At 33.8% G+C, this 25,689-nt stretch overlaps 1 protein-coding gene across 7 annotated transcripts in view; it reads left to right on the top strand.

The window, feature by feature from the left end:
- The window catches only part of KIAA0825 (KIAA0825 ortholog), a 237,522-nt gene that overhangs the window by 36,389 nt on the left and 175,444 nt on the right, over positions 1–25,689 (top strand). For 6 of the 7 annotated variants that reach the window (XM_015652513.3, XM_015652514.3, XM_015652516.2 and 3 more), the window contains 3 exons: positions 1,622–1,761; positions 11,077–11,245; positions 15,980–16,649. In XM_015652513.3, coding sequence (XP_015507999.1) covers positions 1,622–1,761; positions 11,077–11,245; positions 15,980–16,649 — 979 coding nt within the window. Of the gene's footprint in view, positions 1–1,621; positions 1,762–11,076; positions 11,246–13,443; positions 15,770–15,979; positions 16,650–25,689 lie in introns of those variants that run through there. The other variant, XM_033520521.1, reaches the window with a different exon arrangement.

Below are 25,689 nucleotides of genomic sequence, written 5' to 3'. Positions count from 1 at the left end.
TTTTTTCATTATATATATATTTATTATACAGTTAATATTGCACCAATCATTGATCGTTCTACAAGACAGTTGAATAAAAGATGGGTTTGAGTTACAGGTATTGAATGGAGTTAAAAATCACATTCTGTGTAAACCTTTTATAAGAGAAAAGGGAGTGGGTGACTGAGTCTATTGCAGGTAGTATACTTCATAATTGAAGAAAGATCTGTATTTTCATTATTCCTTATATCTCCGCTCTGTAAAGAGATATTTAATGGTTTCTATTCAACTTCTACTCTTAATTTGTGTCTTTAATTGCAGTAACATCTGTGAAGTTTATATTAAAAGGCTGACATTTCCTCAATGTTTTAAGAGATATACTTGGTTTACATCCAAGCTTTTTCACCAGCAACTGATTGAGTTTCAGCTACATCCCAAAATGCTGCAAGTGTTTGAATTGTAATTTGCAAAGGGGTATTCTGTAGCCTTTGAGAATTTAATAAAACATATCCATGACATATTTCATATTGATGTGCTGTTAATTGAGATATGCAAGATATTATGCTTTAGAGAGCTTCCTTTTTTTTTTTTTTTATCAAACATGGCTTTTTGGAAGAGCAAAACCAGAAATGTGCATTTCTTCTACTTTGAAGTCTACATCTCTGACCAAAACCAATCATCTTGACCTTGCATCTTAAATCCCTGATGTACTTTTTAAACATGTGTTTTGTGGACAGTTCATTTAGAAAAATTCAATCTGTTTTTCTAGTAGTGCCTCTAGATAACAACCAACACTGTAGTTGCTTTGTAAAAGAGTATTTCTTGCAGGAAAATTAATGCATTTATTATATTTTGTTGCTCAAACTGTGTGCATCTGAATGTTATGTTTGTTCCTCATGTTGCTGCTGGATAGTATTAAATATGACATACTAAATAGTAGATATGAAATACACTGGTTATTAAGAAGGTTCCATATTTTATATTATATTTTTCTTTAATTTTGATAGCAAGTCATCACTGATGATAAAATCAATTTCATTATTTCTCAAAAAGAGGATGCAGGAAAAAATAGAGAACAGGAAAAAAAAAAGCCCTACTAATGCTTTGCTTCTGATATAAGGACACAAGGGTAGTGTATTAGTTTCAATATGCTGGTGGATTTGACCTTTGTTTAACAAAATGAGTACAAAGTAAGATGAAGCTTGGTTTAGTCTGAATTTTTGTTTGCATGCATTTGCAATGATGAATTTGCATTTGCTGAATTTCCAGAAAACAGTTACTCCTTGGACAGAAATTATAAGTATACAGAAAATAAATTTACCCTGTAATGTGTTTATTTTTAGTTTATATATACAATAGTGAGAATTTTATTTCTAAATCTTGAAAGAAAAAAAAAGCTACTGCTGTGATAAAGGTAAAATAACTCATTTATTTATACCAAAGAAATGCAAGGTACTATAAAATTTACATCTACATTTGCTTTCCTGGCTTCACTCTGTAGCAGTCTATGCAGAAGCATAATAAGCTAAAATTTATATTATTATATAATCTAATATCTCCAAAGAGCAAGGTGTTGTATACTTTGGTCCTTCTGATCTGCATCTTTCTATTATTTAACCATTTTGCTGTATTTGTTTTACAGGTTCTAAAAATGGAATGGGGAGGAGAGTGTTCTTTTGATTCTTCCAATTTAGACTGTTTGTTAAATGTCCTTCCTGGAGAATTGGAATTTCAACAAATCCTTAGTGATCTTGATGAAAAAATAAAGAAGAACTCTTCCAGGTAAGGAGTATTTTATTTGTATCCAAAATACTAGTGAAAGTAATTGCATTTGGGAAAAATGTGGCTTAACTCACATTTATTTTCTAGTAGTAGGTTAAAATTCTGATAAATATTTCAGCAGTAATTTTATTTTAACCACTCAAGCATTTAACAAATTTTTAACGCTATATAATTACTGTACTGTAGTCTTTCTATGCTATTTTTAACAGTTGTACCATCTTAATCTTAGGTTCTGTTGCAGTAGGTGTGATAGTGAAGGAAGAAAATGTGAATTCTCATGACAGTTGTATTTTCTACTGCTATGAGATAGAATTTCCTACTAATGAGAAATTTTTATTGACTGAAAGGACTAAGGAATCTAACAAAAAGCAATATATAAACTCAGTATGTTCTTTAAGCTTTTCTAATGGAAAAGCTTCCATTTTTCTAATGGAAGTAGAAAAATGAATTAAGTTAATATATGTATATTTTTTTCTTATATGATCCATTGTTTTACTATTTCAGCTACAACTCTTGTGCTGCAATTACACATTTTCTTACTACAATATATATTTCTTTGTCTACTTCCTTGTAACATACTGATTTCCAAAAGTCAGTGTTGTAGAAACAGTGGAGTACTAAAAAAGTTCATTATTGATGCAGATTTTTTTGCATGAATACAAAGAAATCAGTTCAGTGTTCTGTGCCTTATTTATAGCTTAACTCTTTAGTACCTTTGTAATACTTTCATCAGTGAAAGATGCTCTTAAGCAAGTAAAGTTAGTGTCCATTTAAAAAAACAAGTGTATGGTCAGAGATATAACAAATGGCAGGATTTTACATTAAATTTTGAAACTGCTCACCTTTGGAATAACAGTGTATCTTATTGAGAGTTGCATGATTTCAAAGAACTTCCTGCATGACATCTCTTTCAAGATCGTATCATTTTAATGTAGCCCACATTTTTCAGAGATCTTTGCTCCCAAACCTTCCATCTTCTTCTTTCCATCCTTCCCAAATCCTTTTGGAAGGATGGAAAGAAACCATTACCATATCTCTCTGAAAACTGACTAGGATAATTTCTCAATTATTGTCATATCAGTTATACTAAGAGGGCTAAGAGGTTTTTTTGGGGGGGGTTATTTCTATTACTCTTACCACACATTTTCATTTAAAAATTTGATGTTATACAAAAGTACTTGCAATATTAGTAATCCCATGGTAGCAATGTTGCTGAAGCTCTAGTAAATATGCTGTTATGGACCACTGCATAATACAATTCTGTGTTAGAGTTTTCCAGCTGTTAACATGAGTGAAATGTAGATATACTTACTTAGAGATTAGTTTATGTCATAACATAGTTAGTTACACAGGTAATTAAGTTTCGAGTGTCTATGGTCTTATACATCTGGTAAAAACAGTATCAGCATTTTTAGTGTAACTGTTGTCCCCTCTTCAACTACCAAATAAAAGTGATTTTGTTGTCATTCTGCAGAGATATCCTGAGAGTTAGGAAGATTATTCTCAAAATAAACCTTTAGAATGAATGCTTCACTACTGTTTTTTGTTTTAATGTGTGAAAAATGTATGCTGCTTTTGAGAAGACATCTGACTGTGGGAAGGGAAGCCAGCTGTTCATTCTTTTAAGTGGTACTTTATAGCCACTTAACATTATATGTTATATTTTACATTGACATCATCACAGTGGAAGTGTTTGTATGTCTTGAAGGAGGCTGATTGTCACTGCCCTACCTATCTAATCTTAGAAATTAAAAGGACCTTTCACTCTAAGTTCTGTAATATCCAAATAATATTTTATTAAAGGAATGCAGGAAACTGGATAGGATGTGGTACACATCAATGCAGGTCAGAAAAAGTTTTGTATTTCTACTGAATTGACACTTAAGCTAGTAGTTACCAGCTGCTGTTTTGCTCCTGTAGTATGTCAGTTTCAGAAACTGAGAGAGTTTAAAATAAGATGAACAGCAGCTGATGTGAGTTTTAAATTAAAAAAAGTCCTTTTATTCTAATATATTAGAGGTATGGAATGAAATAATTTTCAAGTTACCATTGATCTTTGTAAGTGGTATGATAAGAACACCTCTGTGTGATACAGTGATGCAATTGAAATACTATCCATTTTTCTAAAAGTATAAATAAATAAAATCTATTTTTTCTAAAATAGATTTATACTTTTATTAGACCACAGAGAATGAACAGAATAGTATACATCATATATATATATATATATATATATATATTTAAAAATAAAACATTGTGTAAAAAATTATGAGGCAAGAGTGTATAAATCATTCAACTGCTCGTTTATTGCCTTCTAACTGAATAGGTTTTATAAAATTGTGTGACATGACAAATCAGATATGTTTTTCAGCTGTTGAATTACCCTCAGTAGTTTTGTACTGTACCAATTCTATTTGGTGCTATAACAACAACAAGGGGAGACCATCTATGTGCAATTGTTTTATATGCAAATTTTAATGTAGAAAGTGGTTCATTCATTCACTATTATTATTATTGTGTAACAGAACTCTTATTACACTTGAATGTTAAGTTTATTTTTAGAGCAGTTTATAGAAACAGGTGAATATGAACTCTCAAAACTATTGTCATTGCTGGCCAGTTTTGGTACAGGGGTAATCTCAAGGTTATTCTCCAGTGTGAAGTTATATTCATTGAGTTGGACTTTTGTCTTCATTCTTTCCTTTCACATTGACTTTCACTGCTTATCAAAATCTAGTATATGGATTATTTTTCCTATTTGGTGGATTAAGAATTACTAACATTTCAATTTTGAGCAATCCACAGAACTGAACTTGTAGTTTATTTAATTTAGTACTTCTAAGCAGGAAGTACAGTACAGACTTGAAACCAAGCCTCTATTTCATAACTTGAAGTGATTGTTAAGCATGAGGTCTCTTCAGCAGTTGATTTTTATTTGTGTATTCAGTTTTTTCTTAAGTGAGTGCTGCCTTTTAGTTGTCATAAAGCAAGAAGATTTTATGAGGCTGTAGGACAGTAAGAGATATTCTAGGTCTTCATCAACAGAACAATTGCTTAGAATTCAACACAATTATTTAATAATAATTGTATCTCCACAGCACACTGGAGATGAAATTTGCGTCACAAATGACTGATTTGACTTCGATCTGATAAACTTTGTGTTGGTTTAACACAGCCTGGTTGATTTTTTTGGGGGGGGATGAGCCACAGAGGTGCTTTCTGTGACAAGCTACTAGAAGCTGTCATGATGTCCAGTCTCTGATGGCTCTGAAGATGGACATGGTGTTGGCCCAGTTAAAGTTGGTAATGCCTCTGTGATGACACATTTAAGGAGAAAATCCACACAGGAGCAGTTTCCAGAGGTGGCGAGGAACCACTGCTGGGACCATCTCAGCACTGCATGTGCAGCCATGAGGCTGCTGCCGTGGCTGCCACCATTTCTGCACAAGCCACAGAGAGCTTTGCCTGCCTGGCCACCCCTAGCCAGTCATGCTGCAGGCAGGAGGGCAGGGCCAGTGATGGTGGCTTCTCCCTGGTGCCTTGAATGAAGAGAGCCAGGCATTGAATTGTTCCAGCACTGTAGCAGGCACATGGGTTGCATGGTGGTGGCTGGGCCATGTGGCCAGCAATGGAAACATGGCAAGTGATTCCTCACACAAAACTTATATGAAATCAGCACTGCAAGATCCTGCAGAAATCTTTAAACTGGTGGGATTTATTGGTAATGGTACTTAAGAGGAGAAAGTGAGGATATGTGGAAAAAGACAACATGGCCACATCAAGGTCAGTGAAGAGAAAGAGGGGAGGAGGTGCTCTAATCATTGGAGTCAAGATTTCTCTGCAAGTCGTGTGGAAGACTATAATAAAACAAACTATCTCCCTATAATCCATTAAGTCCATGAGGGGATGCAGAGAGCCACTCACAACGTGTAGGAAAAGTTCTCATGCTGGAGTGGGTGGATACTAAAAAAAGCTGTAATCCAATGGATGACCCAAACAGAGAGAAAGGGCCCTTGTTTCCGGAGGTAGAGAAAAGAGGTTCCTTGCTTCCAAACAAAAGCAGCTTATCCTTAAAGGACTACAGCTCATCAACTAGAGGCTCACATCATGGCAGTTTTGGGAAGACTCTTGACCATGGGAGGGACTCATGTTACAGCAGGTTGGATGGGACTGCTACTCGTGAAATTGGAACCACATTGGAGAAGTTCATGGAAAACTGTCTCCCGTGGGAGGGACCCCATGGCATAGCAGAAGTGAGACTCCTCTCCCTAAGCAAACTAAAGAAAAATTTTGAGTGATGAACTGACCAAACACTCCCATGCCGTCTTCCTGCACTGTCGGTGGGAAGGAGAGAAGGTCTGGGGGGAGGAAAGTGCTTTAAAGGCTTATTTTACTCCCCATTATCTTCTTCTGACTCTGTTAATAATAAGTTTACTTTATACCTTTAAGTTTGAGCGTGTTTTGCCCTTAGAGTGTTTTCTCCCAATCCTATCTCAACTCATGAGCCCTTTGTTCCAGTTTTCATAGGCGCTTGTTGTGTTAACCAGTGTCAAACCATGACAAAATTCAACCTAATCAGCTGTAGTTCAGTCATAAGGATTTTGAAGAAGGACTGCAATGAGGTCGATGCTAGTAAAGTGCTTATAGCATTGCATCTTTCCCCATCACTATTTGATATAAATTATAATAATTATTTGAGAACTAACAAGATCTTTACCTTGTGAATTGTAGATCTGGAAAGTGTCTCGGTAAGGATGTTAGTATGACATGGTTCAGCTGTTGATCATAACTTTTCTGATTTGCCAAGAAATGCTTACCAATGTAAAAATTGTACAACAAAGGAATGGAGGAGTTTCAAACAGGCTATTAAGTCAAGCTATCTCATTCAGTTTTCCTGTATCAGAACTGATATGTGCAAGGACTTACGTGTTTTTACACTGAGATGTGCTGAAGGAGTTATCTTCCTGTTTTATTTGGGAGAAAATCTTGGCCTGTTCTGCTCTGGAGATTTCAGGAAGTAGCTATACCTCACATTCCTGCTAGTCAAGAGATTTATCAAATATTACCACCTCCAACCAAAATCCTAAGAGTGTTTGAGTATTTGGGAGAATGTCGAAATGAGGGCTAACTGTAGAGGAAAAAAAATATGATTTTACTCAGACCTAATGTTTATCATAACTTCCAAAAATAATTTGACTCTTTTGAGTGAATGTAACTGGCTTGTACAAATGTACAAATTTTACAAATGTATTACTTTAGTGTATGCCTGAGAATTTGATGCCTGTAAAAATATTAGAGCAATGTTATTAAAGTCTTTGTCAGAATAGTAGTTGCCTAATCACTTTACTGGACCAATTGCTAGGAACAAGTAAATAAACTGAGAAAGAAATGTCATTTTTTTCCTGTAGAGCCTGTGTTGTCTTTGTGCATAATCACTGAGTCTGGGTTAGTTGTTCCATATCAACTTGCTAGCTGGGCAGCACAGCTGCTCAGAAATTGGCTGTTTTATTGACACACTGTTTCTTTACTCAAATATTCAGGGATTATCGTGGTGTCAGTACCTTAGGTGGTTAATTAGCTGTTGTCTACATCTACAGAAGCTGTAATCAGATCTTTGACTGCCCTGCAAAGTATCCTATTTAATTTCATATGGGCAGATATGAGATGATGGGTTTTGAACCCTTATTTGTCACTGTCATGTTTTGATCAATGGAGTTGAAAAACTCATGTTTTACTGCCTGTCTTCTGAAATGACTTACCAAGACAAAGGTTATGTATTGTGACTGAAATATCTCAAGCCTTTAAAACAAGAGTGGAAATTTAAGGTGGGAGTGCAGTGGTTTGGTTAGAACTGACTGTTCTTATATGGTCAATCTGTTGAGTAACTTTCTCTTGCTAAAGTGTAGCAAAGTCATCACCATTCTATTTCTTTTGGTTTCAGTGATACAGTTACTTTACAGTTAGAGTGGATATGGTTTGTAAGTAGCTAAATTAGAGATATCAAATAATTTTCAAAGTTCTTTAACCAGGTGCTCTGTCTTTGGTTTACATTTTAGGATTCAGGATCAAGAGACAGTTTCACAATGGAAATATCTGTGCTAAAAGTCTTTCTCTAAATTTTTTTATTACTCACAGCAGGTCCTTAGATACATAGATTTCCAAATGATATGACTTTTTTTTGTACAGATGCCCTATACTTCTAGCAGTCAAGCTTTTTAATGAGTAATAACAGTACTTTTATAACACTGCTTACATCTTCAACATCAGTGGAAACAATGATCTCATTTATTTTAAAACAGTCTGTTCTGAATAAAAGACATGTAAACTGATTATAAAGCTATGTTTCCATTAGTATGATGATCTTAAGAATAAGGAATGTGAAGTTAAAAGATAATTTCACTTTATAGCTTAGCAGTTTAATTTAACCAATGATATTGTCATTTTATAGCTGCTCCCTATGCTAGATGAAATAAATTGAAATGCACTTGTTAGAAATTGAAAGAGTCAGGAGATCATACCTCAACTTACTCATAGTAATCTTAGGCAATAGAAAATGATATATGGAGAGGGCAGCCCTTATTCTGATGTCGTACTTTTCAAAACAAAGTTGTGTGCCATTGTATGACAGTATGATAGTGCTTACGTTATCAGTTCCATTACAGTACTTTTTAAACTGTTTGTCCGTTGATGAAGCCACTTTAAAAGCATTTTCTCCAGATGATTAGGTTATTTGTAAAAACTGTCATTAACTTAATAAATAAGACCACCTAAGGGCTCTTACATTGAGATTATCTCTCTGCAGTGGGGGTATTTACTGAATGTTTCTCCAGAAAAGCACTACAGTGTGGACACAGATAATGTAACACAACTTTGCTTTGGTTTGTTAAAGAACTGCAAACACTCTGACTTTTAAGAAGGAGGTATTTCAGTCAAATAATTTCCACTTGCATAATGGTATGCTAGTAGTACGAGCCACACAGGTGCAAGGTACTACTTGTGTGGGACTAAAGATTTGTTTCTTGAAAAATCAGTCAATTAAAAAAATGCAGAAACTTAGAAGCATAACTATCAGGTTTCTTTGCTTCACAGAAAAGTTGGGTTTTTTTCGTTGAGCTTTTATATTCCACTCCCTCTCCAGTAGTTTGGTGACTGTTTTTTTTCTCTTTGTGTCTGAACAGTTCCACAGGTTCCAAAAAAATATTGAGTCATCTGCAGCCAAAAAATTTATTGAGGACTGTTAAATTTGCAGTCCATAGCAGGTATATAATGTCAGTTGACATCATCTGGATTAATGCCTAAGTATGTTCAAAAAAGGAGCTAATTTGCTGCTTTGAACTTAAAAAAATACATTTGTACTTAATGAAAAAATTTTATTGGGAAAAAGGGAATTTAGCACTTTATATGACTTATTTAGAAATTGTATTTTTAAAAACTTTAAGCGTATTTTTCACATCAAAATTACATTTTTGTTTGCAGTTTCTGAAACTTTTGCAAATTTATTTTCTAAACCAGGAAATCAAAGTCTCATTCTACATACAGTGGTATGAAATGATACAGTTTTGATACCAGCCTAGGTGGTGAGAATAATTTTAATCTTATTTAATGGAAGTCTTTTACTTAAAATGCTTGCTTTCTAAACTCAGATAATACACTTCATTCTTCTTTTCATTTTTTTTTTACAGTATCCAAATTCCTAAATATATAATTAATTTTATTCATGTAAAGGATTAAGTAACTATAATTAACTATGTTTTTGTATTATTGAGTGTTGACAAAATTCTTAGTAAGATACAGCAGAGGTTTTGAGACCCTGTTTACCTCCAGTATTCTGTATGCTGTAAATAAACAGGATGAAAATATGTTTATTCAATCAAAACCAGCTTTAGTGTTAATTAAATGTTTATTTTGGGAGGATAAAAGTATTAAATAAAATTAACATAGCTATCATGATTTATACCTGTGGAGGAAGTAAGGAGCAGGAGAGTGGCACCAGAATCTATGCATTTAGCCCCTTTATCAGTATTGGGACCAATTACCTAAATTGGTCTGGTCCTTAGAAGGCTGTAGCTTATTCCTAGCTTGAAGTTTATTAGCTCACTCACAGATTAGTATGTCAAAGATAAGTGTAAAAATTCACTCATAATAGTAGCAGATTGGCACAGATTTAACAACAGTAGTGTCTTTTATATTGCACAATGCTGTAATCTATTTGGGCATGTTTGAGATACATCAGCACACCACAATAAGAGCCTTTGATAGTGTCCCAGGAGCTAAAGTGTGTGAAGAATGCATTTAGTTTCATAGTCCTGAGAACAGGTTTCACAAACTAAAAAGATACTTGCCAATCTTTTGTCAAGTTTAGAACTGGAATTCATGGCTGGGCTATTAAACTTAGTTTTGCCTGGATCTAAATTCTATTTTTCTAACTGAAACTGTATAGAATACTAAGCATTGCTTTTGAAAAAAATGTAGAAATGAAATACTGAAAAAGTGTTTTCATAGAAAAATAGGGTTAGATTGCTTTGGATTTTTTTGGGGTTTTTTTTGCTTTCACCTCAATGTCCACACAAATAGAAATAAAATAATTCTGGATGTTCAATTGTTCTTGTGATCTTTGCAACTGAAATCACTGTAATAACCTAACAGACACATCTGGTTTCATAAAAAGCGTTATGATCCTAGATGAATGTTAAGGAGTGGATCAGCTCCTTGAAAACAAAGTCTGTTTTCTTTCAAATATTCTAATGACAAAACAAGAAAGAAAAGATCTGCTTTCTCAGCACAACTGGTTCTAAAATTCTTTTCAACATTTTCTGTGTTGTAAATGGGTCTTTAAGAAGTTATTAATATATCTTATGGTTTATAAAACAACTGATGATTGCTAAAGGAGAAAAATGACACATTCACCTTTGAATACAGCAATTGATTCAGTTTATAGTCTCTGCTTTAGTTAATTAAACACCAAGGACCAGATACTGATACCAGGTTGGATAATGTCTTATTCATTAACTACGCTATTAAAAAGAATAAGATTGTTTGAAAGTGAAGCCGTACATACTCTTGCTGAGGGTGGTACAGTCTGGCCTGAAGGAAAGTTTTTTTACCTCTAGCTCAACAGTACTTAAGTGTTAATTGTTAATTCTGCAAATTCAGGTCTTAATTTGTGAGGGTAGCTTAATTCATGAATAAGAAGGACTAGTGTTACCTTAATTTTAAGTAATGTTTCTTTTTAAAATATAGAACATATAAAATACTTTTGTCTTCAGATAATGAAGAAAAGTCCTGTGATTTTTCTTTTTTCTTTTTTTTTTTTAGCATAGAAAAGTGTCTTAAGGACCTGCAATCAGACGTAAATGAAATATGTACTGATGAAGTACTACAAAGCACAACTGACTGCATTCAGTGGCTAAACAACTGCAATTTTAGTTCTCTCAGATCTTCTTCTACAGACCACAGAGAGCTGCTGGAGTTCCTTAAGACCCTGGTAAAAACTGTTTATTAAAGACTTTAATGTTGGAAAGATGGTTATATGATTTAACGTGGGAGAGTGGGTGGATGAGTTCAATTAGTTTTCTCATTTCGGTCTTTACTGTTGTGAGGATAGTTCATAAATTCATGTTTCCAGCAGGGTGTTATGTTTCCTTTTGATCATGCCTTAAATAGACAAACTTGGAACAAAATCTTTTCACAGATGCTACCATATGTTCAGCACTGCCTGGATTGTTTAATAAAACACATGTTGGTAAAAAAACATTGGAAGTTACTGTCTACAGTGAGGCTGTTAATGTTACTGCATGTTCTTCAATTGTATCAGTATGGATTCAACTCATCTAATATTTGTTATTGTCCTTTATGCATTATTTAAGCATAAACTTTCTGCTTGCTATGAGTCCCGAGGGGTAGGTGGTAGATGCCCCATCCCTGGAAATGTTCAAGGCCAAGTTGTACTGGGCTTTGAGTAGCTTCATCTGGTTGAAAATGTCTCTTCTCATAGTAGGAGGACTGTACTAAATGAGCTTTAATATAAGTCCCTTCCAATCCAAATGATGCTATGATTTTACACTTCCCAATGAGAAATCTGGGAGCAACATTAATTGTTCTACCAAGTTATACAGCTAGATGCAGCCAGAAATCAAATTTCACTTCAATGAAAAATACCATCCTTTCAGAGAGTATTTTTATCCAAAATTTTTATTAAAAATTTACATTTGAATATATGTGTGGAAATGGAATTCTGAAAAATTGGCAAGATGAATGAAGGTTGATCCCTCCGTAAATTATGATCTTCCAGTTTATATGTAAACTATGTATGTGAGGTCAAAACAAGGAAACAGTATCCAGTGATTATTCTTTGTCATTTCCGTGCCATGGTTTAGTTGTAGACAAAGAACAACTTTAGGCTAAATCAGCTGCAATGGAAACAGACAACTGTGGAGAAGTGGAGTGTTTTCTCTGGCTGGAGCACAAGCTTCATAAAGTCAGTTCTTGGTTTTTTTAGCTCTTTGAACTCTTGGTACTCTTTCAGTCACCACTGATTCCACTGGATACTGACCTGTGTCAAATGAAGGAGTAACTTCTAGAGACACCAGTTCTTTAATGTTCTTTTGGTGAAGAGTGATTTTTTTCTCTTCTGACAAAGATGATCAGTATGAATACTGCTGTTAATAATCATCCCATTCAACGGTGTCAGAGACTGCTACATGTCATACTTGATCTAGATGAAATGAGAGAATCCCAGAAAAAACTGGCTGTGAAGTTCTTGTTTTCAGGAGTCTTATTATTTCTCTTAGTCCGCTTAGATCCGTGCTTAATTCCTTCAGAAGGTGGCATGGCACTGATGACTTATTTGTGTCCATTCCCTGCTTACTTTCTTCTCCAAGGTCTATTCAAGCCATATGCCTGAACACCAGATGGCGGCATTTGTTTGGAAAACACTAAAATGTCCCCATCTTGCACAAAATGTGCTTTCTAGTTCTTCAGCTTTGCAGGAGCTTACTAACTGCATGACAGTCTTGCTGTGAGCTGTAGTATCCAGTTAAGCCCTGAGAACGGCTCTGTGGCAGGCTGCTAAACAGACAGCAAACTGAGAAGCCTGAAAGTCTCAATTCTGCAGAGTTTATCATGAAAACATTTTTGGAGCTCAGCAATTTTTACATCACCATTTCCAAGCTTATGGCTTCTTAGATAGTCCAACGTGCTGTGTAGGTGGGATTACAGATGAAAAGTGTATCTGTACTGTCTGTCTGTATCTTTAGTACTGACTGTACTACAGTCTGTCTGTAAGAAATTATATTCACAGTAGATAATCTTCAGTTCCATAAACAGGTCTGCAGGAAAGTATTTTCAATAATATTCAGCATTAATGCGATTATTATGATCTGATTTTTCTTAAATATATATCTCTATCCATTGAACTAACTAAATAATTTCTTCTTGCATGCATTTTAATTAAGATTTAATTATAGATTTAATATTCAGTAACAGGAACCTTCTTTCTCTTTCAGGATCTTTCTATTTCAGGACAATATTCCTATTCATTGTTATCCTTTATTATGTGTGTTTATTTTGTTAGGAATTTTGTTTATCTTTTAAGCTGCTGGGACAATTAAAAAATAGTACAGAGTTCTTTTTGGTCTTTACCTGGGGTGCTGTATTTAGGTTTATTATTATTATAATGCATTTTTAAATTATTATGAAAATATCAATAATTTCTTCATGAAACTTGAAAATGTTAATTATGTGAAATTTTGTCACTCTGTGTTACTATTTTGTAATACAGACAAATAACTCAATATTTAAAAGCTTGCATGCACTAACACATTGTCATTAAATTCTGTTCCTGCTAAAATACTGGCAGATTTTTTTTAACCAAACTTTCATCTTACTGTACTAATTTATTGATATGGTAGGTAGTTGTCCATACTAGGCATTAATCCAGTTGGTAAACTGCAGCTGGTTTTCTATATGTTACTATTGCCACTGAATTTCTGTGCTCAAAAGGGAGCTTTTTATGTTTCTCAAAAATCTTTGGATACTAATTTGGGTTTTTTGAGTAGTGTTGGCATCATCTTTTGCAATATTTTTATAGTTAATTTTTAAATTAAAATGCCTATATCAATATAGGCAATGTATGAAGATACTTGATGACACTTTTCAGAGATTCAAAGTTCACTTTAGGTACTCTTTCTGAGTATCACTAAGTCTAAAATGTTATCTGCAAGCTCCTGTTTTTTATGCTGTAGTTTAAATTGCAAAGGGCTTTTAACAGTCCTCAGATATATAAAAATACTTCTGCTTTGCCTTTCAAAGCAGCAGTAGGGATTTTGTTTGGAAGATCATTTGGATTTAACACTGAATGCATCAGGTGCATGCACTGTTTTGACAGCTTCTCTTGCTTTGTACATTTCAGAATATAGTATATAAGCATTAAATTAAAATTAAAATTTTAAATTGTTAAATTTTAAATTAAATTTTTTAGATTAAATTAAATCATTAAAAATACCCCCAACATTTAAAGTCCAGAAGTCTACTTGTCAAGAGATGACCTTTCAACATGGTGATTAGTAATCAGGGTTTCAGTTTACACTTTGAAATACATTTTTCTTTGGGGCCACTAAACTTTATATGATAGTTCAGCAGATAATAAAAGAAATTCGGGTAAGTATTATGTATATGCATTTTAATATTTATGATTTAAGAATTGAACCAGTTGCAGATATTTCTACTACATGCATATGCTTTTGTAGGGTGATATTATTATTGAGCAGGCCTTCATAGAACTTTTCTGCTGTTCATACTGCCACACTGGTGAGGAAGTTGGAGGTGCATGGGAAGGTGGGAGGAGACACAGCCAGGACAGGTGACCCAAATTGAACAAAGGGATATTCCAGGCCATGTGGCATCAGGCTCAGTGTATAAAGTATGGGGAAGAAAGAAAATGGATACGTCTGGAGTGATGATCTATATTTTTCCAAGTAACAGTAAAGCTTGATGGGGCCGTGCTCTATTGGTTTTGCTCTATTGCTCTAAACACCTGCCTGCCACTAGAAGCAGTTAATTAATTCCTTGTTTTGCTTTGCTTGTGTGCATGGCTTTTGCTTTCCCTGTTAAACTGTCTGTCTCTCAACCCATGAGTTTTATGGCCTTTAGCTTTCCAATTCTCTCTGCAGTCCTGCTGGTAAAGGAGTGAGCAAGTGGCTGCCTGGGGCTTGGTTGCTGGCTGGGGTGAAACTAGGACAGAGGCAAGATAAAGGACATGACTGGAGTGAACCCCCCTGAGGTGGTTTGCCACAATGCTTTTCTCTATTGGAGAGAAGCAATGGGACATGAATGAGTAAGTGAGAGAGTTTCTAGATTCTCATCCACTTAAAGCTTTCCTACTGAAACTAAGTAAACTGATGAAAAAACTAATGAAACTGAAACTAAGTTTCCTACTGAAACTAACCTACTGAACCAATTCCACTCAGTTTTCTTGTGATGGTAGTATTGATCTGTGACAAGAGATCATCGGCTCTTCCGATTTAAATGAGGAAGGAACAGCAGCCATGTGATTTCACTTGCTTTCTTAACTGACTGCCTTCTCCAACCCATACAGCACAGATATACATCTGTGTATATCTATGGAGGTCACTAATAAATCAGTCTGCATCTTGGTTTGATGGGATACACAGCTTGTTATTCTTCTGTCCTGTGTGATCTAAGGCTCTTTAATTCTTAACAAGTTTTCAATTTTAGTTCTTTGAGGGAGCCCTGGGAAGACTTTCCTATCCAAAGAATGGTCTTTTTGATGATTGCCTGCTGAGACATAGAAACTGACCATTTTATAAATTCCTTGCTTGGTTTTATGAGAAAACCTGTCATTATCTGTGTAAATCTTAAGTCATTTTTTTTCATACAGTTTCCTATAAAAGATCCTGTGACAACAGGCTGCCAAGGGTTTCTTTTGAACTGTGTTCTAGAATTGATTGAGAAGAGGTTGGCGATATAAGAAAGACGAGAAGATGAATGTGTGAGTTTTTGGCTGAGGTAGACAAGAAAATTAATTTGCATATAAATCCTCTTTTCCACAGGTTTTATAATTTCTGTTGCTCACATATCTTATTTGCTGTTAAGATTATTAATATTGAAAACACAGTTTTTACTCTAGTATGAAGCTGTTCATTTAAAGAACGAGAATTAACAAAACTTTCTAAAACATTGTCTGATTTACCTTTCTTAGCAAAGCTTGCTGAAGAATGAGAAAAATCAAGAAGAAATGGTACTTCAGTTCCTTCTGGATCTCTCTAGTCAGTGTGGTGTCTCATTTCCATGTACTGCAAGCGGGACGTCTTTTGAGTTAACATCTTCCCTTCATACCATTCAGGATGATTCAGCTGTGGATGTGAAATCTCTTTGGGATGACGTGAGATTGCATCTTCGACAATTTTTAGTAAATAGACTACAAAGTCAAGAAGAAACAAACAGGAATGCTTTACAGCAACAAATGGAGTTTAAAACTCAGTGCGTACAGCAGCTTTTGTTTCTTTATCCCAAATCGGAAGTCTTAATGAAGTATCAAAATATGCAGAATAAACTGGTTAGTGATCTTCTACAGAACTGTATTTTGTCTAGTTCTGGTGAAACAAATTTTGATAAGGTGGTTAATGGTTACCAAAGTTCTATACCCAGATTGTGCACAATGATAAAAGAGGATTTGTATATATTAAGTGGAACTATTGGTCCATCTTCATCATTAAAGTTTATTAATGAAACTTACTTGGATACCATCACTGAAGAAATGACAGTTCTTCTTGAAAGACTTTGTGAGCTGCAGTTCAAAGAAAATGCTCTACACATAGTTAAAGCAAACAAGATTTCAAAGAAGCATAGAGGAACAGTTCACACTGTGGGTTAGTAGTCTTATTTTATGTTCTTTGTAGTTAGATATTATCTTAATTATGCTACTATATATATATATATATATATATATATACACACTTGATTATTTTCTGTGAAGAGAGAGAGACGCAAAATTAGTAATTACAGCTTCATGTTTTAAACATATTACTGCAGTCGAATTCTAGACTGTGTCAGAATTGCGGTGCAAAAGTAAGAGAGAGTAACTCATGTAATTTAACAAGACTCTATTATAATCTACTGGATAACACTGTAAGGTCATAGTAATTTTTTTCAGCCTGTTTTATTCCAGCTGATGAAGTATGTATATACTAGAATAAGAACTATTTAATTATAATTTATTATAATTTAATAATAAGAATAATATAATAAGAACTATTATAAGTTCTTATTATAGTCATACTTCTTATACTCTGTAAGTATATAAGAATAATATAAAAACGATTTAATTATAATTTATTTAAATAGATTTAAATAAACACAAACTCTTCAGTCTTCTACTATTTAATTTTCAGATATTTAAAGGAGATTATAGGAAAGACAGTACAGTAATGTGTCCGTGAAACAGCTACTGATTCAGACATCAGAGCTGTCCCAAAAGATTTCTCTGCAGAGTCTAATTCTCAGACTAAGAAACAAACAAAAAACCTGTTTACACTTTCTAGTTTTGTGAAAGTATATTAAGTTAGAGTTAATACCACCTGGTCATTTTTTGTTGTTCCAAGAAATGTCAAGCGGGAAAGGAATCTGTTATTGATGTAGTATTTTATGTATTTTCTTTTTGCAGTTTTTAAGTCTTGACATACTAATTTCCAAAGGGAAGAACCAGTGCTTTGGAAAAAAATTATACAGAATAGAAACTTCCATAACATAATTGCACAATTGTATGTAATTACTTTTTCAATGCAGTGTCTTGAGCATATCTCTGTTCAGGAGCTGTTTGTTTAAAACATAGCTTTCCATAAAGTGATTTGCAGACAGAAAATATTAAAAGTTTAGGATCATTTGAAAAACACAGAAACAGAAGATCTTTGAATTGTGCAGCATAGAGAAAGAATGAGTGAGGTGATTATTTGTCAGGTTTGTACAGAAGAAAATTACACACTTCTGAATTTTAAAGTCAGTGTATGTGTTCATGTAAGTCAGCTAAAAATTCCAGTGGAAGAAATGCAAATAAAATTTTTCAACAGGAACTGAAATGTGGAGGAATATTGGAACATGTGAAGGACAAGGAGGAAGACATGCAGACAAATAAGTTGAAAGGATGAGAAGTTCAGTGTATATACTAGTGGGATACAGTGTTGGTGGGAAACAATGAAAAGAAGTAGTGTCAGAGTGCTGTTGAGATATGAAATAACAAGGAATGTGGTTTTGAATTAAATAGTGAGATGTGAGTCAGTGAAAGGATTCACTGAGATAAAAAATTACCTGTGGTGAAGAAGTTTTTAATTTAATTTTTCTTTCAGTCTCAAAACAGCTCATGAAGATGTGGAAGTTATCTCCATTTTATGTGGAAGTACTAAAATATGGAGTTTAAAAGTGATCACAAACGTGTCTCTCTGAAAAATCATACTTTAACCCTGTATTGCAAGACAGAAGAAAACAGTTGTTCAATCTATTAATGCAGTACATCCTCTGCTTAATTTTTTTGATACAGGATGTGACTTTGCGTGTTTTTGTGCCAGTACATCTATCAGTACAGATTTCCAGTGCATATTTCTCTTGTATAGTCAAAAAGGGAGGTGAAAACAACCAAAGTAAATCATAGAACTTACTTGCAACTTTAAAAATTTTTCCACAGTTAATTAAAATATGATTTTTCTATTTCATAAATATTAGACCAGATTTTAATTTTTATTGAAAATTCATGAAATCTTGGATTCCAGATGCAGCAGCATAAAATGTGTTTGGAATTTCTGTTCATTCATATAATTAATTAATATAATTTAATTCTCAGGATTACTTTCTTCACAGGGGTTATCATAGTTGTTTTTTCATGTTATTCTACTTTAGGAAGTTAGTATGGGAAGTAGGTATTGATTTGCCTACTGGTTCTCTACTGTTCCTACTAGTTTTCTGCAGAAAATGGCTCTTACTGACTTCAGGCAGGAAGACCATAAGGCACCAATAGTGAAATCAGAAATCAGAAGGCTAAAACAAAATATGAGATCAGAGTTGTGAAGTTTTGAATGTGATTTTAGGTTTTTTTTTCATTTTCTGGACATGTCATAGCCTGTAATTTGGTATTATTCATCAACTCAAGCAAAAATTATCCTGATATTATTATTATTAAAACAGCTATTACTGAGTAACTTATTTGTATATGAGTTTGTATGTGAAGAGCCTTTTTTTAGAAAGCGATTTCTCTCCTACAAATGCATGAATATACTGTATTTGTACTACACTAAGTTATATAAAGGCATTTTTTTCCTTTAGGATTAAAATGTTCACAAGGCAATTCATAGTGAACTAACTGTTTGGGAAATATTCTAAGAGGTCTGTAATGATGGAAAAGTTCTTAACGTCAAGTGACTTTTCCTACTTAGAGGTGTTAAATTCTGGTACTTTGTTGCCCTCCCACAAATTAGAGTGGAAATTTAATTTTTACATTGATTTAATAGATTACACTGGCAATGATACCCAGTTAGCCAAGTATCAAAAAAACCTCGTGCATAAATACAGAGGGAAGGACAGAAAGAAAAGGTTTTTTTCTTAGCTGAAAGACAGATGTGTTTCTTGTTTTTTGATGTATGTTGCCTCTGCCCTCTGGGAACCTTCAAACTAGCACATTTCAGAATATCAAAATAATTTAATCTAGGGCATTCAATTGGGACTGTTATCCCGGAGGTGATAGAAGGGTTTGTGTTTGCTTAGTCCATCCTCAGGGTAATGTGGTTTTTAGTTGATGTTTGTTGTGGGGTTTTTTTTATAAGAACTGCTGTAATTGATCCTACTATACAGCATATGAAAAAAAAAATAACAGAAAATAATAAAGCAGTGCTCAGAAAACTTTCTGTAGACAACCTATTTCTTTTGGTAAAATAGAAATAGTCTAAAACAGGCTTTAACAGAGTTATCTTTAAAATATTCCATATATAATAATCTCCCTGTGAAGTAAGGAATCAGTATTTTTCTTTTCATTCTGTATTAAAGCAGTTATTTGTGAATATAAAGAGAATGTTTCCATTTATCAGTACCTAGTAAGTGTGTGGATTGACAGAGAAGCTGTCAAAATGGCATGTGAAAAGAAGCAAATTTTTGGAACTCAGCATCTTCAGTTGCCAGCTCTAGTGGAGGCAGGTGGTTTTGTGTTACAACTTGATCCTCTTACCTGTTAGATCTGTGCCTCTTATTACCTTTAACAGTGAAGGATTCAGTCTATAGTATTTGGGGTCTTATTGTAGGAGCTTTATATATAACATGAATTATAATTTCTCTGTGTACTTTCAGGACAAAATCAGTGTTTCCAGCTTGCTATAATAATGTGCAAGGAATATTTCCCAACACACTACTTCAAGTTTTTTGGGTTATTAATGGGATTCTGTTGTTTCAGACTTTCTGTCATATTAATAATTTGCATCTTTCGAAACTTTATGTAATGTTGTGGTATTTAAAAGTATAAGAAAAATATCTGTATGAAAAGTATCCATACTTAGCATGGAAAGAATCACAGCTGGTTTTCAGGTTGTCTCATGATTTTTTGCTTTGATTTCCAGTGCGGTATTTCTCAGAAATTATTTGTTCTATATCTGTCTGTGTATTGTAGTTTTACCTTTTAAACCTTTTTTGTGTTCCTTTGTTTGCAAAAATGTTAAGCTAGTTTAATCAGGCATGATTAACCTATATTAATAATAATAATTTGTTATCTGTTAGATAAAGAAACAGCTACTCTTACAGGTAATAAGACATATGGAAGAAAATAATAATATAATAATAATAAGACATATAATAATAAGACAATGGAAGAAAACCTTCCATTAATTCTTTGGCTTTATTTATATAGTTTTTGTAAATAAACAGAGTAAAAATACTTATGTAGACTAATCTGCTGCTTTTTTAAATTTCCTGTGGCTAAAATGAAACAGAGATCAGAGTTTAAATTTTATTTTTTTCTGACATATTAAAATTCATTTGCTTAATATTTTTAAATGTCACAAACTTTCCAGAGACCCTTAAACATTTAAAATCATAACTGAACTCTGTTTTTAAAATCAGAGGCAATAGATACTGTGTTTCTAAATATCAGTAGTTCATTATTTCTAAGAAAAATATTATTGCAGAATGGAGGTAAACTAAAATGATGCTGATTTGACTAAGCACATTTTTACCTAGAATATAATTAAAATACCTTCAGAGATATACTTTGATATTAATGTATTACACTTTTACTCCAGTATATATCCTTTTAGTTAGATGTCCAGCAGGCTTTGTTTCTCTTCTCTTTCTCCAGATTATAACCAACTTCCATTCTATTATAAAGATATATTTAAATGAAAATTATGATTTAAATTATATTTTAAATCTATTATCTTTAAATGTTCATGCGTTCCTACAGAATACTGTGTTTGTGGAACACCAAAAATTAATATTGCATATAGATAATCTTGAATAGAAGGATTTAGTACCATTTATATGAACCGCATTTGTGCAGTGGAGTTGGGAGCAAGAACAGAAACAGGCTCTGGAGTAACTTGTTGTAGTGAAGACAACTTTGGGATGTTAAATTAAAGTACTTTGTAAGAAAAATCTATTTTCATCTCACTTATACTTGCATATTCCCAGCAATTTCCTGAGGAGCTAACTTGAGATATGAGTTTTGGGTTTTGCACATTTAACTTACGTTTGACTTCTCTACTGTGTTTAAGTGCATATGGTTTTATTCCCCCTAGTTTATAACTTCCTCTTTTTGAAATTAAGGGCTTTGGTTTCAGACTTGCTTTTATCATTCTGTATAATTTACAGTCGCTTGGTTTGCAATCTCAATAGCCACCATTATGGCCTACAACCAATCTTCTATGATTTTTTTGTCTTTTCTATCAAAAATATACCTAAAATAGTATTAATACTTGTGGGTTTAGTGACTACATGATTAAAAATACCCGAACTATTCATATCTGGGAATACTTTCGGTTCAATAACCTGAGTGTAATTCATCTACCATTTAAATGTGGAAACTAAAGAGTTCCAAACTTGGATTAATGTAATTAATATTTACATCTTTGCAACTTTTTTTTATTTTTCTGTACAGATAACAGTTTATTGCAGATAATTTACAATATTTTTACATATGAAACAGTTGGTTTTCCAGCATGTTTTCTTGCATAGTCCACTTTCTGGTTTTTTACAAGTATGAGGATGAAAGCAGAACTTGACTTGCTACTGTCCAGTCCTGAAAGTCCTGCTGCATCTTTCTAAAGTGCTGGGAAGACATACAATACAAATTAGTCCATATGGATTACACATGATAATATCCAGTATGACATCCTGCTTCTTCAAGGATTCAAAATTCTATTGTCCAAATCCTTGGACCAGTACAAGCAAGCTTTCCATTAAATGTGTTATATGTTCCTAAGGGCCAAATGTTTAGAATTACAAAGTTTTAGAAATTAATTATGGAAGTTATTTGAAGATTACTTTTTCCATAAATTTAAATTTTAGGGTATTTGAAGACCCATATAATTACTGTAGTGACCTTAGACATCATAAATATAACAATAAAGAGGTAATCCTCCTAGCTTCCTTACATGTGCCTCTTTTTGTTCCTTCTTACTTCAGGAAACCCACTGCTTGTCTCCTCCTGTGGACATGCTGGTTTTGTTTCTGTTTGCCCATGACCAGCAGTTTCTTTATGTCTTCCATTATATTGCTGCCTGCTTGGCATTTCCTTCTGTCTTATATTTCTGATCTCTCTGTTCCCTTACAGAGTGCCTGGCAACATATCTTCTGTAGGAACACAGCTTTAGGGATCTATATAAAACAAGATACAAAAGGAATGGTACCTGTATTGCAACTACTTGACCCCTTGAGCTTCTCTGCACATATATTCACAGAATTGTAAGGTGGAAGGGACCTGAAAGATCATCTACTTCCAACTCCTGTGTCATGGGCAGGAACACCTTCTACTAAATCAGGCTGCTCAAAGTCTCATCCAACCTGCCCTTGAACACTTCAGGGGATGGCGCATCTACAGCTTCTCTGGGCAGCCTGTGCCAGTGCCTCATCACCCTCCCAATCAAGAATTTCATACTAACATCTAATCTAAAGCTACCCTCTTTCAATTTGAAGCCATTTTGCCTTGTTCTGTCACTCCTGCCCCTGGTTTCCATTTCTCCTGTACCCCCTTTAGGTACTGGAGAGGGCTCTGATGTCTCCCTGGAGCCTTTTCCATGCTGAACAACCTCAACTCTCTCCGTCTGTCTTCAAATACCGTGACATATGGAACAATCTTCTCCCTACCTTACACAGGTGAAGTAAAAAACCATATGGTTTCCATCCATGAAAGACGGGGAAGTAATAGGTATAAAGTAAAACTATAGCACTTCTTTCTTACGCATACATAACTATCACAGAATATATGATGACAGCATGACAACAGCAAAAATGTTACTACACAGGGGTTGAGTAAAAATGCAGACACAATCATTAGTTGTTTTGCTTTCTATATACCAGAGACTGATAATTTTTTATTATAAACCAGTCAACTTTGAGATATGCAATAGGTTTTTCATCTATTTAAAGTAATGGAACAAATAGTGTTGATGGGAATTTACAAATACAAAGTTGAAATTGAAAACCAGTGGATATACAGATATAATACAGATTTCTGAAGTTAACGAGATGGTCTTAACTGATTTTTGTCAAGATAGTGAACCTTCTGAACTAAAAATTATGCAGTAAAACGTCAAAATTATTTTAGTCACAATAGTTTGTTTTGGAAAATAATATAGATGGTTAAATTAGCGGGGAGTGGTATGCCAACAAGATGGTTGTAGCATTCTAAATTAGGATGTTTATGTCCTTTTCACTGAGTCTTACAATTTTTAAAAACCTCTCTATCTTCAATCAAGATCAAATTTGATCTCTATCTTCAGTGTATCTTCTGAGTTTTGGAAGACAGAGCTTTCACAGTCATTTTATGGGACTTTTCACTACATTTACTGAACAAAGCAAGGCAATGGATATATTCTGGTCGGTCTGACCTAAAGAGAATAAAAGTGGTTAAAACCCAGTCCAACTTCTTAATTAGAAATCTAGCACATAGTGCCCATGAATATTGTGGACTGTCTGAAATTAGATCAATTACTGGTCTCAGATTTTCCAGAAGAATTTACTTTTCCTCAGTAGATTCACACACTGATCATCCTCTGGCTACGAAACAGATCTTTGTACTTTAGCACAAGGGACAGTGTATTTATTTTCTGTTCATGTGCTGGGAAATTCCAGTAATTACTGTAACACAGAAATTACATGTTCTGTTACGCACCATATTGTCAGCTCATGTGTGAAGAAGAGCTTGTGTAATCTCAGCTCAGTGATTGGGAACTTGTATCTTTACTCACACATGATTAATCATTCTTTTGTATATTAGTCTTTCTACAAAATATTTGTTTAAAAATTATTAATTTTGAAACATTTCTCTTGAAGTTTTTAAATGTCAGTGTCGGCCCTCTTTTTTGTCTGCCTATATTTATTTTTGATGCTTATATTCCTTGGAAAAGTAATCATGAGAACTCTGTGGTGACTTTGCTAAACTAGAATTTTGAAATACAAAGGCATGGGAAGCAAAAATAAGAGTATTGGCTCCAGCTGTATTTTTTTATCTTATTTGATCAAATTAGAACTGGCTCTCTTATATCTTGGTCTATGAGAAGCAGAAGTGACACAGGCACATAAATCTATTTTGAAGGAAATTTGTAGTATCTAATATCACACATAATCCTTCCCACAGAAAGGAATGATCTACACATGATAGAAATTACTGATTGGTTGAAGGTTCCTAACAGTCTAAATTGAGTAGAGTAGTTTCGATATAATGAACCAATCTGTGAGAGACCCGGTGAATGCACTGAAATTCAGCTGGCAGGCATTTTTGCTTTTACAGGCATTAAAGAAATGTAAGCCAGATTAAAATAAATATGTTGATTACTGTGTTTTTATATACACATTAGAACTGTCTTTTATCAGCCAAGTGTTATAAAATGGTTTGCAGGGAAACACATGCAAGTCCTATCAAAGTTAGAATTCATGAGAAGGTTTGACAGACTTGGCAGTCCTTAATTTCTTTCAGTAATGACTGAGGAACATCAACTTTTCTAGTTCTTCAAGGACTCCAATTTCACTGGAGGTGCTATTTGCAGTTATTTTCAGCAGGCTTTCTTGGTTTTTATGCTCTTAAAACATTCTACTTTGGTGTTTTCTGTGTGTGAGTGTGAAGACTTCAGAGAATGTGATAACTCCCTCGGCCCACAGTGTAGCCTGAAGAAAAATAAAAAAATATGTCTGGAATCAGTTTATGTCATTGATAAGGCCAAAATATTGTTTCAGCTCTCTGAGAAATATTACTAAGATCATCATTTTGTCATAGGATAGTTCTTGCAGTTTTCAAAAAGAAGTTATTAATTATAGAATAGCACCTGAAAACCCACTCTTAACTGCTAGAAACAACTGCAGCTATTATCTGTCTACAAGTTTGTATGTCATTTTAGTTGAAGGGATGTTTACAAAATGTGTGCTGTTTGAATATTTTGATAATTATTAAAAAAATTTTGGATGTCAAATGTTAAATTCCTTAAATGGACCAGTCAGTTAATTTGTTCTAGTTCAGGAACTAAGTAATTAATTTACATTTGAATTGTTTAAAGTGTCACTGTCTATCAGGAATTGAAGTGTATGATACGAACATCTTGTAATTTATTAGAGGCTGTGCATGCTTTTGAGAATTAAGGAGGAGGTTGAGTCTGGTTTCAGAGCAAACTGACATAGGTATCTGTGCATAAAGTAATTTTCTTGAACATGACTACAAAGCACTTCATC

This window comes from Parus major, chromosome Z (genome assembly GCF_001522545.3).
Source record: "Parus major isolate Abel chromosome Z, Parus_major1.1, whole genome shotgun sequence".
NCBI classification, from domain to species: domain Eukaryota; kingdom Metazoa; phylum Chordata; class Aves; order Passeriformes; family Paridae; genus Parus; species Parus major.
The sequence above is the reverse complement of the archived record's forward strand: the minus strand, read 5'-3'. Positions and strand labels throughout refer to the sequence as shown.